General features: G+C 47.1%; 1 protein-coding gene across 7 annotated transcripts in view; it reads left to right on the top strand.

The window, feature by feature from the left end:
- KCNAB2 (potassium voltage-gated channel subfamily A regulatory beta subunit 2) overlaps window positions 1–13,921 on the top strand; it is a 104,942-nt gene that overhangs the window by 40,926 nt on the left and 50,095 nt on the right. The window contains exon 1 of one of the 7 annotated variants that reach the window (XM_079987147.1): window positions 12,851–13,083. The exons of the other annotated variants lie outside the window; for them this stretch is intronic. Within the exon in view, the coding sequence (XP_079843273.1) occupies window positions 12,866–13,083 (218 nt within the window). The 5' untranslated portion in view covers window positions 12,851–12,865. Of the gene's footprint in view, window positions 1–12,850; window positions 13,084–13,921 lie in introns of those variants that run through there. 7 annotated transcript variants of the gene reach the window in all.

A 13,921-nucleotide genomic window follows, 5' to 3' on the forward strand; every position in this document is an offset into this window, starting at 1 on the left:
GCAGCACAGAAACACAGGAGAAGGAATGTTAGCAAATGCGTTTTGCACTCCATTGGGTTTTGCTTCAGGTTGGGGATAAACCCCTTGATCCTGTCAAGGATTAAGGGCTTTACCCAGAGATGGGGACCCTGCCAGCACGGCCGAGGGTCAGGAGTACTGGGAGTTGTAATGCAACAACCCGGTTCCCTATCCCTGCTTGGGTGGAAACAGTGGATGTTTGAAGGAAGAATTGTGGTTGCCGTGTTGGTGTTCTAGGAGGGTGCTGGAGGAACAAGGACTTGGGTTACTTTGGGGCTACATAGACATTAGAACATCATCCTCCCCTTGCTGCATTTCAAGTTGCATCCTACATTGCTGTACAGACTATAGCGGGAGCAACCCAATGACCTTCACCTGCTTTGTTTCCCTGCACCAAATTTCTTAAGTCACCAAAGCTATCGACTGAGCATGTGCAATGGCCTCCTGAAACTGTACACACCTCAGCATCAGTGCAGCTTCTGTTTTTGGATAGGGGAAAGCTGGCTTGTGGGATAGCGCATCCAGCAGGAGCATTCATCCAGGAGCCACAGGATGCTTCTGGGTTGTAGCTGGAGTCATACATACTCGACTTCAAACGCCAGCAGCAGAAGCATGGCAGAGCAGGAGTAAGTGGTAATGTGTATACACAGCATTCAGAGCGGAGGAGGCTCTGGAGAGGGGTGGACATTGAGAGCGTCCTGCATCAGGCTGTGGCTCCGCCTAGTCCAGTATTGTTGCCTGCCCACTGATCCTTTCCAGGATTCGAACTCGGGGCCTTCCGCATAAGAGCATCTAAAGAGCCTGCTGCACCAAGGCAATTGAATAGCCCATCTGGTCTAGCATCCTGTCCTCACAGTGGCCAACCAGATGCCCCAATCAGGAATCCTACAAGCAGGACCTGAGCAACTCTCCCACCTTGTGCTCTGCCAGTAACTGGTATTCAGAAGCATTGCCACCTCTGACAGTGGAGGCAGGTTCTGGTGTGATGAGAGAGGGAGAAAAACTTCCCCCTGCCCACTTAAGAAATGCACGCAGGGAACGTGTCCTTGCTGGCTGTGTCCTTCTGCAACCTAGAAACAATTTTTGCATCAGGTGAGATCCTTTGTGCATCCCGCCCAGGGCCGGCAGACAGCGCTCCAAGCTCTCAGGCAGAGCAAGGGTCTGTTTGCATCATCTCCCACCTTTCAAGAGAGTTGCCCGTAGTTGTTGCTTTAAGTGATGCAGCAGCATTTGGGGGGCCTTGAGATAATTGGATATCCGGAGTTCTCGCCGCCAGCAACCACCCGACGCAACAGCCCGCACGGCTCTTCTGGCAAGGGGGGGTGGGATGTACGTCGGTGCTGATGTGTTGGCAAAATCCAGACCAATTAGCTTTTCCCCAGAGCGAGTCTGGGAGGCCGTCCAGTCCCTGTTAATCGGGGAAAATGCATTAAGAGAGGGATAAAAGGCGAAACAGCCTCGTTCTGAGCTTCGAGAGTAGAACAGCCACTTAGCCTCGGAAATCTCTGCATTAACGGGATCGCTGCTCGGGAATGTGCCACTGGCTGACCTAATGGAGTCTGGCTACCAGGGGTCTCTGCACACGAAGCCCCCCGCTCCTCTCCCCGGTGCTGAAAACCCTCCCGCTCACATGGATACCACTTAGTGTTTTGTTCAGGAGGGGAAATCATGAATTGCTCAACTAGAAAAGTATCTTAAGAGGTGTACACTAAACAGCATAAAACAATGATCACTTATGCACAGCTAAGATCAGCAAATATTTAAAAAGCAAATATGCATGTTATTTGCCTAGCAGAAAAAAATTTCTCTCTCTCTCTCTCTCTCTCTCTGCTTCTTAAAACAATTGTCTTAATTGCATTCAATATCGTTCCTTTCCTTCCTGATTTTTCTGCTGACCTTTGAGCTGTTTGTGGTTCTAGTTCTGCCCAGGCTCTCAAGTAGAATCCCGGGGGCCCTCTGTACATGGTCTGGCACCTTTTGCAACCTGCAGATTTATTTATTTATTGGTGCACTTTTAGTGGGGATGGCAGGCATTTCATCTCAGGGCAATTCGAGCCCCACATGGTGTGAAAAGATTCCTGCGTTGCAGGGGGTTGAGCTAGATGACCGTTGTGGTCCCCTCTATGATTGAACCTGCGACATTCTGCATGCAAAGCAAGGGCTCTACCTTCTGCGCTATGGCGCTCCCCTTAAGAACACAGAGTGTTGCTTTATGATGAGAAATGCAACAAGGAAGGACATTGCTTTAAAAAAAATAAATCAAAAGGGAGGACAAAAATGGGTGATGCTCTCATTCCCGCAGAATCCACCACCGTTTCCATTCCCATGCCACAGCTCATTAAAGCCAGAGAAATGGAAGCCTCTGGGGTTTTCTGTTTGAGGGAGGGGGCATTTTTGATGAATTGGAGGCCGGGTTTCAGCAGAACACTGCTCTACCACCCTAGAGAGCCTCTACCAGTCGGTGTAGATGGACCAATAGCCTGGCTTCACGTGAGACATCTTCCTACTTCACTTATATCAGTGACCTATTACCTGCATCATGTGCAGAAGGTTCATTCCTGGCATCTCCAGGTAGTACTTCTAACCCTATAGATGAGTTAATGCAATGAATATATGGAGGCAGTTTTTGTAGGGGGTGTATGTTACAGGGCTAGGATTTTTTTAGTGGGGGGTGGAAAATCTTCTCATGGGAGAGCTTGTCCATTGCTCCTCCAAAATAGCCCCTTATTTCTTCCCAGGGGAACATGCCAAGCTTTTATATGATAAAGGAACAGGCTTGCCATTGGGTTTATAAACCATCTTCTTGACCTCTGGTGACACCCCTATCTTCTATGACCCCTTGGTCACACCGCAGTGTGACATTCAAAATCGGTTTCTAAGACAGGATGTAAATACCGCCCATCGTTATCAACGGTCACTTGATGACACATAGCTTAACACAGGGGTCAGCAACCTTTTTCAGCCGTGGGCCAGTTCACCGTCCTTCAGACCATGTGGTGGGCCAGACTATATTTTGGAAAAAAATAATGAACAAATTCCTATGCCCCACAAATAACCCAGATGTGCATTTTAAATAAAAGCACACATTCTACTCATGTAAAAACACCAGGCAGGCCCCACAAATAACCCAGAGATGCATTTTAAATAAAAGGACACATTCTACTCATGTAAAAACACGCTGATTTCCAGACTGTCCGTGGGCCAGATTGAGAAGGTGATTGGGCTGCATCCAGCCCATGGGCCTTAGGTTGCCTACTTCTGGCTTAACATTTCGAACTAGGCTGTAAATTATTTGGGGGAGGGGATGAGATAGGGTGTGCCTTAATCCCAAGATCTGTACCCGAGGGACAATCTCTCTCTGCCGAAAAGGAAAGGATTGCGGTGCATTTTCTGGGCAAACGGAATACTTTCCAGAAGTCCTGGTTGCCAGCAGGCTTCCGCAGTGACTCCAGGTGGGGTCTGGCCAAGGCGGAAGAGAGAGGGTCCTATTCCTTTAATCTGGACAGTATGCTTCCATTGATGCAGCCTAGAATTGCACACGCTTCAACCACACTGTTGACCCATGTTAGCCTTGTGGTCTACCAAGACCCCTGAATCCTTTTCATGTGTCAAGCCAGGCATCCCCCATCCTATATTTGTGCACCTGAAGATCCCTGTCTCAAGTGGAGGACCTTGCATTTGTCCCTGCTGAAACCATTTTGTGCAATTTCTGCTTAGGGAATTTGCCGCTCCCCTGCAACAAGAAGGTTGAGTTTGACTAGAGCCAAAGTTTGCCGCTGCTTCTTTTAGCCAAGGTGACTTTCGCTCCATACTGTGGTTTGCCAAGGAAAAGGGATCCATCCCATCCTTGGCAAAGCTGCTCCTGACTTCTGGCTCTACCAGGAGCAGGGAGAGAGACTTCTGGCCCATCCCGAGCCATCCATCAACCCATCTCTCTGCCTCCATCGCCGCCGTGACAGCATCCAAGGCCTGGAAGGCACCTTCTCTCTGCACCTGACAGGTTTGCACCGAGAAGAAGTGAGTGATGGACGCCAGTCCTCATCAATCGGCTGCTTTCCCCAAATGCTTTTAGAACGAGAGGATCCTGAATAATTTAGCTCCCGTTTGGTAAAGGGGAGGTGGGGCGGGGTGGGAGAGAGATCCTTAATAGGCCTTAATGGATCTGCTGCTAAACATCTTTGACTCTGGAGGGACCTGCCTCAGTCCAGGATAGCGCTTGACGGCTGGCGTCGACACTCCCCTAATGAAAGCCACGCCTGTGCGCTCGTTAAGAGCCCTCCGTGCAAAACCTAACGAGCTAGAACTTTTATTTAATGAGCAGGATTCCGAGAAACCGGGTGAGTTTGGGCGGATACCGGAGCGATCGGGACCAGAGCGAGGGCAAGGTTTGTTGGAGATTTCACTGTTTTGCAGGAGAGAGGCTAGGAATCCTGAGGTCTTGATGGCGAGGAAGCCTTTGTTGGTGGGGAAAAGGGTGGCTGCCTCTTCCTTTAGGGTTTTGACCACCCAGCATCTATTCAGAGATGGTTCCCCCCAGGTGATTCTCCATCTTTCTCCGCTTGACATCAGGGCATCTTCTCCAGGAGGTTTTGCGGTTATTTAAATTTCGGGGATAGGGATGCAAAACTTGGGTGGTGTGTTTGTTTTTGTTTTTTGATAAGTATGAGATGTTTGGAATTTGAGGAAAGATGAGAGATTTCAGCGATGGTTGGATTTTTATTTTATTTTTTGCATTGTATGGTGAGACAGGTTCTAGCAAGGGCAGAGAGCTATGGTGAACTCCAACCGACCTCCATTGTAGATGGAATGGTTCCGTTCGCTTTTCCCAGCCTGAAGGTTAAAACACGGAAATAAACTCCTGAGTTCAATGGGATTTGCTTGTTAGCAAGCGTGCGCAGGATTGAACCCTTACAGAATCAGGCGGCTATTGTTGTTTCAGGGCAGCGGTGAGTTTTGATTTTAGAAAAGGAAGAAAGCAACCAGAAGATACTGGTTTCAAATCCCAGAAATGGCTGAGGCTGTAGGAATTCACTCCTAATGCCTTCCTGTATTTAATTTCTTTTAAGTATTCTATGTGGTCCAGGGATGTCTCTGCGTGAAAATGGTATGTTATTTTCAGATCTGAGATTGATTTCCCTTGAATTTTCTGTTTGTGCATTATGTGGCTGTGCGTCATTTTCCTTCCCTTTCTGCATATTATTTTAATTTAATTAATAAACCCTGCTATGCCGCACACTTACCATTCCTGAAGGATTGCCCAGAATGCCCATAAACCTTTGACCGCATATGCAAGGTTGGTTGCATACCTAGGAGTTGATGTGCTTGAGAGTTTCAAGAAGAATGAGCATAAGGGAATGGCCAGAGTATTAGGCTGGAGAAAGCAGGGTCCTTGAACCCTGCCTGGAGTTGAATCTTATTGGGTGGCCCCTGGAAGCTTAGGGTCTCAACTTAATTTAGCTTTGAGGGTTGCTATGAGGATAATTTTACCACTTTCAGCTTCTTGAAGGAAGGGCTTCCATTGCACTCCCAAATCTCCTTTACAGACTCTTAGAATTGTAGAGTTGAAAGTGACCTCAGATCTATTCCAATCCCCCCTGCAATGCAAGAATCACAGCTAAAGATTCATCCAGCTTCTGTTTAGAAACTTCCATGGAAGGAGAATCCACCACTTTCTGCGGGAGTCCATTCCACTGTCAAACGGCTCTTTCCTTTTTTTAAATTTTATTTTTAATACTTTAATTTTGCTTTAAACAAATTCAAATAAATATAGACACCAAAATTACAAAAGAAAATTCCTTAATAATAATAATAATAATAATGAAAAAAGCTAAAAAAAAACTACAAACCTCTTTCCATCACAGAATTCTTCCTAAAGATTAGTCAGAATCTCCTTTCTTGTAAATTGAATCCATTGGTTCGGATCCTAAGAAACAGGATTTTCCCATCTTTGTAACAACCCTTTAGATATTTGACGATGGGTCTTGTATCACCTCCCAGTCTTCTCCAGGCAAAACATACCCAACTCCGTCAACCGTTCCTCAAAAGGCTTGGTTTCCAGAACATGGTCACCCTTCTCAGCACACCTTCCACATCTGTGATGCCCCAAAATGGACACAGATAGTCTAGATTAGTCAGTCTAAACATGCACCAACTAGCACATCTTGCTGCATGCCCACTACACAGGCTATATACCAGGGGTGGGTAACATTTTTCCTGCTAATGACCACATTCTCTTGGGAATATTCTATAGCAGGCCATATATAAGCAGTAGGTGGGGCCAGCTTTCTTCCCATTCTTCTGTTCCCCTTTCTTTCTCTTTCTGATACTCACCCCCCCCCCCTCTCCAGAAGTCTAGAGCTGATTGCTTGCAAAGCGCTTTTGAGATTAGGGTAAGGGCTGCATGCAACTCTAAGGCTGCAGAATACCAACCCTTGTCCAATATGCACTCTGATCCTCCCAGACACTTGTGTGTAAATAACCAAGGGGGCAGGCAGAGACCCCACTTGAAATACTGTGTCCAGTTCTGGGCACCACATCTAAGGAGGATATTGGCAGGCTGGAATGTGTGCAGCCTGGAATGTTTCGCCCTAAGGAGAGGAAACGGGGGGGGGGGGGGTGATAGGAGAGCCGCCTTAAAATATCTAAAGAGCTGTCACATAGAAGATGGAGAAAGCTTGTTTTCTTGTGGGTAGAACCCAAACCAACGGATTCAAATGACAAGAAAGGCGATTCCAACTAGACCTTAGGAAGAACTTTCTGCACGGAAAAGTCCATTCTTTTATCTGTCTGGAATCCTCCCACATTAAGCTTCAATGATCAAGAGGATTTTAGCTAATCAATTTATCAGCTAATTGTTGCAGTCTAGAGCTGCTTTCCCAGCTGGGGGCTGATTTATTTATTCCATTTATATTCCCACCTTTTCCCCTCCAAGGAGCTCAAGGTGGCATACATGGTTCTCCCCCTGCTCACAACAACCCTGTGAGGTAGGTTAGACTGAGGGGCAGTGATTGGCCCAAGGTCTCCCGGTGAGATTCATATCCAAGCAAGTCTTGGTCTGTAACTCTTAAGTGCTATAACACATTGACTCTCTGATTTGCCCTGATGGAGCCACTGCCACTACCCGCTGCACTTATCCAGGAGCAAGCCGTTTTGCACCTAGTGAAATTTACTTCCCTGTAAACATGCCCCCGGGACGCGGGTGGCGCTGTGGATTAAACCACAGAGCCTAGGACTTGCTGATCAGAAGGTCGGCGGTTCAAATCCCCTGATGGGATGAGCTCCCATTGCTCGGTCCCTGCTTCTGCCAACCTAGCAGTTCGAAAGCACATCAAAGTGCAAGTAGATAAATAGGTACCACTCTGGCGGGAAGGTAAACAGCATTTCCGTGTGCTGCTCTGGTTCACCAGAATTGGCATAGTCATGCTGGCCACATGACCCGGAAGCTGTACACCGGCTCCCTCAGCCAGTAAAGCAATATGAGCACCGCAACCCCAGAGTCGGTCACGACTGGACCTAATGGTCATGGGTCTCTTTACCTTTACCTTTTTAAACATGCCCCCAGCTTTCATTTCAGTGCCTCAGCTACCATAGCTTTGAGGGATGCTGGATTAGAACATCGGCAAAGAACATCTGTGGTTGATAGACACCAGCTCCCTTCATCCCTGACAATTGGCCATCATGCTGGCCGATGGCAGCTGGAGCCCAACAACCGCTGGAGGGCCACGGATAGAAGAATAGAATTGTAGAGTTGGAAGGGACCCCCAAAGGTCATCCAACCCAACCCCCTGAAATGCAGGAAAATGACCCCCACCCCACCCCTGTCTTAGAAGCTGTTTGGATCAGCAAGCCAGACCGTGAGCCACAAACAGGTTCAACATATCTGTATCCTGGGCCACTGAGGTGGGGGCATACCGCTTGCAATATCTCCAGCCCTCCCCAGATTGCATTACAGAGGAACTGGATTGAGCAACCTCTCACTATCCACTCCCCTTGGGACCAAAGAATCAGACTATAGAAAGAAGGCGGGTTCCCTTGCTGATATCAACGATCCCTTTAAAAGCTGCAGTCTCAGCTACTCTAACAGCCTCGAGTGCTGCCTTTATCGTCCTAAACTCGAGGATTTCAGTGCAATTGATTGGAAATGAAATTTCGCGGGGATCCTTCATTCCTCTTGAAGCCTAATGGGTATTGATCAAGCCCAGAGCATCCCCTTTTGATGGGGGCCAGGGATGCCCATTGGCGGGTCTTCCCAAGGTTCAGTGTGACAAAATTTGCACAGCGGTCTCTGATGCAGCGAAGGGGCTTTGTTATCCCTGAACAAAGGAATGGGGAAGGAAATGGACAGAAAGGGACATTTCCTTCCAGTCATTCGACCCTTCTCTCTCTCTCTCTCTCTCTCTCTCTCTCTCACACACACACACACACACACACACACATACATACATACAGTGTCCCCATGCAATGGACTTAACCTCCTACAGTTAAAAATCACCTTAATAATAATTGGAATCAAAATATTATTCAGACTAATAATAATGTGAATGACCGTGGATCTAAGATGATGATTAAATGAATTTCAGTAACAGAAAATAAAGGGCTGAAAGAACAAAGAAAACGAGGAGGAAAAAAGTGTAGAAAATAAAATAAGAAAGAAAGGTATGGTATAATACGACAAATATAATCAGTTACATTTCCATACATTAATATATAGATATATAACTAATTGTTGTTGTTGTTTAGTCGTTTAGTCGTGTCCAACTCTTTGTGACCCCATGGACCAGAGCACACCAGGCACTCCTGTCATCCACTAATATTATAATAATAACAACTAATATTATAATATAATATTTTATATAATAATAACTAATATTGTCCAGATGCACTGTCTAATTGACAGTGGACCTAAGTTGCAGGAACCAAGGATGTTGTCTTATACTGAGTCAGATCATTTGGTCCATTTAGTTCAGTACAGTGACCAGCCCCAACTCTCTCTTTTCTGCCCAGTTCTCTTTTAAAGCCATCCAAGTCAATGGCCACCCCTGCCTCCTTTGGGAATGAGTTCTGTAATTTAACTCTGTGCTGAGTATCTGTCCCGAATCTCCTGACATTCAGCTACATTGGCTGTCCACAGATTCCTGTGTTATGAGAGAGGAAGAAAATCTTTCCTCTGTCCACTTTCTCTATGCCATGCATTATTTCATAAACTCCTACCATGCTGTCTCTTATTCGTGTTTTCTCCAGAGTTCAGAATGCTGCATCCTTTCATCACAGGGGAGTCATTCCATCCCCTCCTTGATCATTTTGGCTGGCCTTTTCTGAACAGAGCCCCTTCCTCTGTCTCATCTGTCCTCCCTCCATCCTTAAAAAGCTGCCTCATGCTGAGCCAGACCAATACTCCACCTCGCTTGTTATTGTCTACACCAGTGTTTCCCAAATTCGGGTCTCCATCTGTTTTTGAACTACAATTCCCATCATCCCTGACTACCCATCCTGCTGGCTAGGGATGATGGGATTTGTAGTCCAAAAACAGCTGGAGACCCGAATTTGGGAAACACTAGACCCGTGACTGGCTGCAAAGGCTCTCTAGAGTTTTAGGCAAGGTCATCTTTCCTACCTGGAGATGCCATTGGAGATTGAACCTAGAACTTTGTGCGTGCAAAGCAGTTGCTCTACCAGAGAGCTAGATTTCAGGGAGCAATTTAGTTGAACCGTGCTCCTATCGGCTTCTAAAAGCAGTAGCTATGGTGGTAAAGAGCTCAAGTCCACTATAATCTGAGCACCACAAGTTCACGACAGAGGTTACCGCACAAACCACCACATGTGTGGTCACGCTCTTTCCCCATCTCCTTGCTTGGAGAAATGCAAAATGCACCCAGAGCTCCAGAAATGTTTCTGGTGCCCTCTCCCACCATTGGTGGTCTGGGGCAGCCAGCAAGACACCTTAGGCAGATGCAGTGAAGAGAAAAACCCTGTGCCCTGATGTCTGTTGAGGGCAGATGTTTCCTGGATCAGCCCCAGCTGAAGGTCTGAGCCGCCTGGCAGGATCCACTGCAGCTGAAAAGCTTGGCTTGGGTAGAGGAATGCAGCACCAAGGTTGGTGCAGAGAGGTTATGAGATCTTCTTTCTTGAAAATGTAGCCTTCTCAGTTGAGCGAGAAGACATTCATTTACAGCAGGGTTGAGGAACCAGTAGCCCTCCAGGTCTTGCTGGGGCTGGGAAGTGGAGCCCATTAGCAGCTGGAAGACCACAGGATCCCCATCCCTGACCTATGAAACCTGCAGGAAGCAAGCACCTGCAGGGCAGGCAGGATGAAGCAGCTGAGATCCCATGCATGCGTCTTCTAAGAAGCAAAGAAGGTCCCCTCTGTTTCATCTGAAACACTTGGTGCTTGGAAGTAGGCTGTCTCTGGCTGTGAAGGTTGACCATGGTCCCTCAAGCACTGGGTGACGCTTGGCTATTTAAGATGCTCTGATAAGTTTTAAGCTGGAGTCTGTACTCGGGCTCTGTCATGACGATAAGAAGAATGCTGCTGAGTCAAGCAAGTGGCCCATCTAACAGCATTCAGAATGCCGTCGCACCATAGATTTCTATAACGACATTATGATAGTGGTGCTTTTATTTTCAGTTTTTCTCCTAAGAAATTTCTCTAGCATGGAATTTGCCCTTTTCCCACTGGGTCAACATCTTCATTGAGCTATCTGCTACGACCCCAAGGTCTCATTCCTGATCCATCACTGCCCTTTCAGCCCCCTGACCATGTTTGTGAAATTAAGACCTTTTTTTTGCCCTAACATGCCCTCCCTGGTTGGATGGAGATCTGTTGTATATTAATAAGGTTTGGAGGTTTTCAAGTCTGCGTTTTAATCATTCATACACAGTAACTGTCTAAATCATTCATATTTTGTGTTGATGCCATCTACCCATTTCATCCTGAGATCTGTTCTTCTTTTTTCCATTCCGTAGTAGATAGTGCCAAGCTATTTAGAATCTTTTTGAGGCTCTTTGTGTTTTGTTTTTCCTGTGCTTCCTTCTCCCTTCTCCCCCTTTTTATTTTTCCCTCCTGCTCTGTCTCCTTGACTTTTGGCTACAACCCTTTCTCACCCATCCCCCAAAATGGGTCTGTACTTGCTAAGAACGCAGTGGCGGTTCCTGTGCGACTCTGATGTGGTGCTGGATGAAGGCAGCAGGCTCAGTGTGACCTTTACAAACCCTCTTCTGGTTTCATGGAAGGGTGCATTGTCGGTGTGTTGAACCTGTTGAGGATGCAGCTGGAAATCTTTGGGTCTGAACAACCTCTGTTGGTCAAAGAGTATGCAAGCTTGCCTTGATTTCAGTAGCTTGATTTCCCAGTGTATCTCCAACAAGCATGGTTGGTGGTGAGAAATGATGGGTGTTGCAGTCCAGCAACTTTTCAGCCATGGGAAATGCATTGGCTCGTACACATTACCCTGGAGCATGGGAGCAGTGCTGGATTTATGTATAAGCTAAACAAGCTATAGCTTAGGGTCCCACTCTCTTGGGGGGCCCCAAAAAAATTAAAGGGAAATAACTAGATGTACATTTCCAAAATATAAGATAAAAAACAAATAAAATAAAACCTACATACAGCAACAGTGTTTTGTGTTGTGTAGGCTCCTATGATGTAAGTAATGGGCCCTGCCTGCTAGCCTGCTCCCTAAAATATCACTGGTTTTCTCATTTCTATATATAGGGTCCCTACATTCTGCATGTGCAAATGGCTTTAGATACCTATTAGATCCATCAATTACCATATGGCATATATTCAACACAAAAAACAGCGACAATTTGTTGTTGACAAAGGACAGCTGGACATATAAAGGGCCCCATTCCCTTCAGTAGCTTAGGGCCTCATCAAACCTAAATCCGGCCCTGCATGGGAGGCAGGTCCAAATTTTGAAAATCAAGGCCCAGCAATCGTAGTTGCCAACACTTTAACCTCCCTGGCTCTTCTGCCTTTAACAGCTGCTGTTTCTGCAGGCAGTAGCAGGTGACCATATTTGACCTCCCTGTAATTCTTAAAGTGAAAAGCAGGCCAGGGTTTCGTGATAGTTTTTCTGGTCAAATTGGCAATGCTGATGACTATTCCTCCATTGCCAATCAAGAGTCAGAACACTTTGGCTAAGATGTGCAGAAAAGGCAGTTCCCAACATTCTTTGTCATGCTCCAGAGTGACCAACGGACAGATCTTGGGGACAATGTACTGCATAGGAAGCTGCCTTAAACAGAGTGAAACCAATTGGTCCATCTAGCTCAGTGTTGTATACACTGACTCACAGCGGCTCTCCAGGATTTAAGTCGGGGCAGGGGAGAGAGAAATCACCCTTTGTTCTGCCTTTGCACCCAGCATCTGAGTCTTTGGGTTGTCCATTGCTGGAGATGTACTGTCAAATGATAGCTTAGGCCAACCTCCAGATGTTGGACTGCAACTCCCATCACTCCTTGCAGCAAGCATCACCAGGGATAACAGGAACTGTTCTCCTACAACATCTGGAGTGCCACAGATGTTTCCTACCACACCTACAGCAAACTTCCAGCAGCCCTGGTGCACTTAACTCCATTCCTATTTGTACAGGGCCCAGAGTTGGTTCCTTTTCCTTCCCACCCGATAATGAACCCAGTTTGGTTCTGAAGCATGCATACTCTGTGGCCAACAGAGCAGGCTGGCTTAGTCAAAGCAATGTGAATTGGAGGCCAGCTAGGGGAGACTATTGCAGTGTTGGTGGCACGTTGATTTGGGCCCCTTTGGCTAGGAAGCGAGTTTGGTTCACCTGAGCACGATTCCTTTTAACGCCTGGGAAATTCACAGATCCCCCCGTCAGGCAGCATCATGCTGTCCATGACGTACAGCGGGAGCCTCCGGAGCGTGGCCAGTAGGTGCCATTCAGAGTGGGGGCTGCACCAGATCCAGCAGACGGACACGGTGGAACTGCAGAGGCTCAGGGATGTCCGGGTGGCAGCCCAGGCCAGAATCAGGGAGGAGTTCCTGCGGATGCACGGGCTATCCCTGGACGAGTGTACAGCGCAAACGACCGGCATGAAGTATAGGTAAGCAAAAGCAACTTTCTAGAGGGGAGGGAGCCAGCATGCCAAGGGTGGGGAACTTTTTCTTGCAGGCCTAGAGCCTCACTCACAACTGCATAAGCTTCTAGGGGCCACGTGCAATGAAATAGTAGTAATAATAATGATATTTCTGTCCATCCTTTCTCCCAAGCTGTGATTCAAGGCAGTTTCCAACATTTAAAAGCAAGGTAGTTAAAAACAACAATTAAAATACATAATTTAGAACCAGCAGCCAAAGTAAAATGGTACCTTGGTACTCGAACAGCTTGGCTCCCGAACAAATCGACTCCCAAACGCCGCAAACCTGGAAGTAAGTGTTCCGGCTTGTGAACATTTTTCGGAAGCCGAACGTCCGATGTGGCTTCTGCCATGAGTCCAGGAAGCTCCTGCAGCCAATCGGAAGCCACGCCTTAGTTTTCGAACGGTTTTGGGAGTCGAACGGACTCCTGGAACAGATTAAGTTCGAGAACCAAGGTACCACTGTATAGCTTGTCCTGACGGCAGCCTAGTGATCAGCCATGCCTGCTCCTAAGTTTCCAAAAGCCTGTCTGAACAGGAAGGTCTTAGCCGACCAATGGAAGGATAATGGAGAGGGAGCCAGTCGCACCTCTCTTGGAAGGGAATTCCACAAACTGAGTGTTCAGCCACAGAAAAGGCACTTTCCCTCTCTTGTGTCACTACCAGCCATGTCTCTGAAGTCAATGGGACCGAGAGAAGGTGCTCCCCATAGGATCTCAGCACATAAGAAGGCTTGTGTAGAGAGCTATAATCTTCCTGGTAGCCTGGTCCCAAGCCATATATGTAACCATAAGTGAGTGGGAAA

The sequence above is a fragment of the Podarcis cretensis genome (assembly GCF_951804945.1).
Source record: "Podarcis cretensis genome assembly, chromosome: 8".
Taxonomy (NCBI): domain Eukaryota; kingdom Metazoa; phylum Chordata; class Lepidosauria; order Squamata; family Lacertidae; genus Podarcis; species Podarcis cretensis.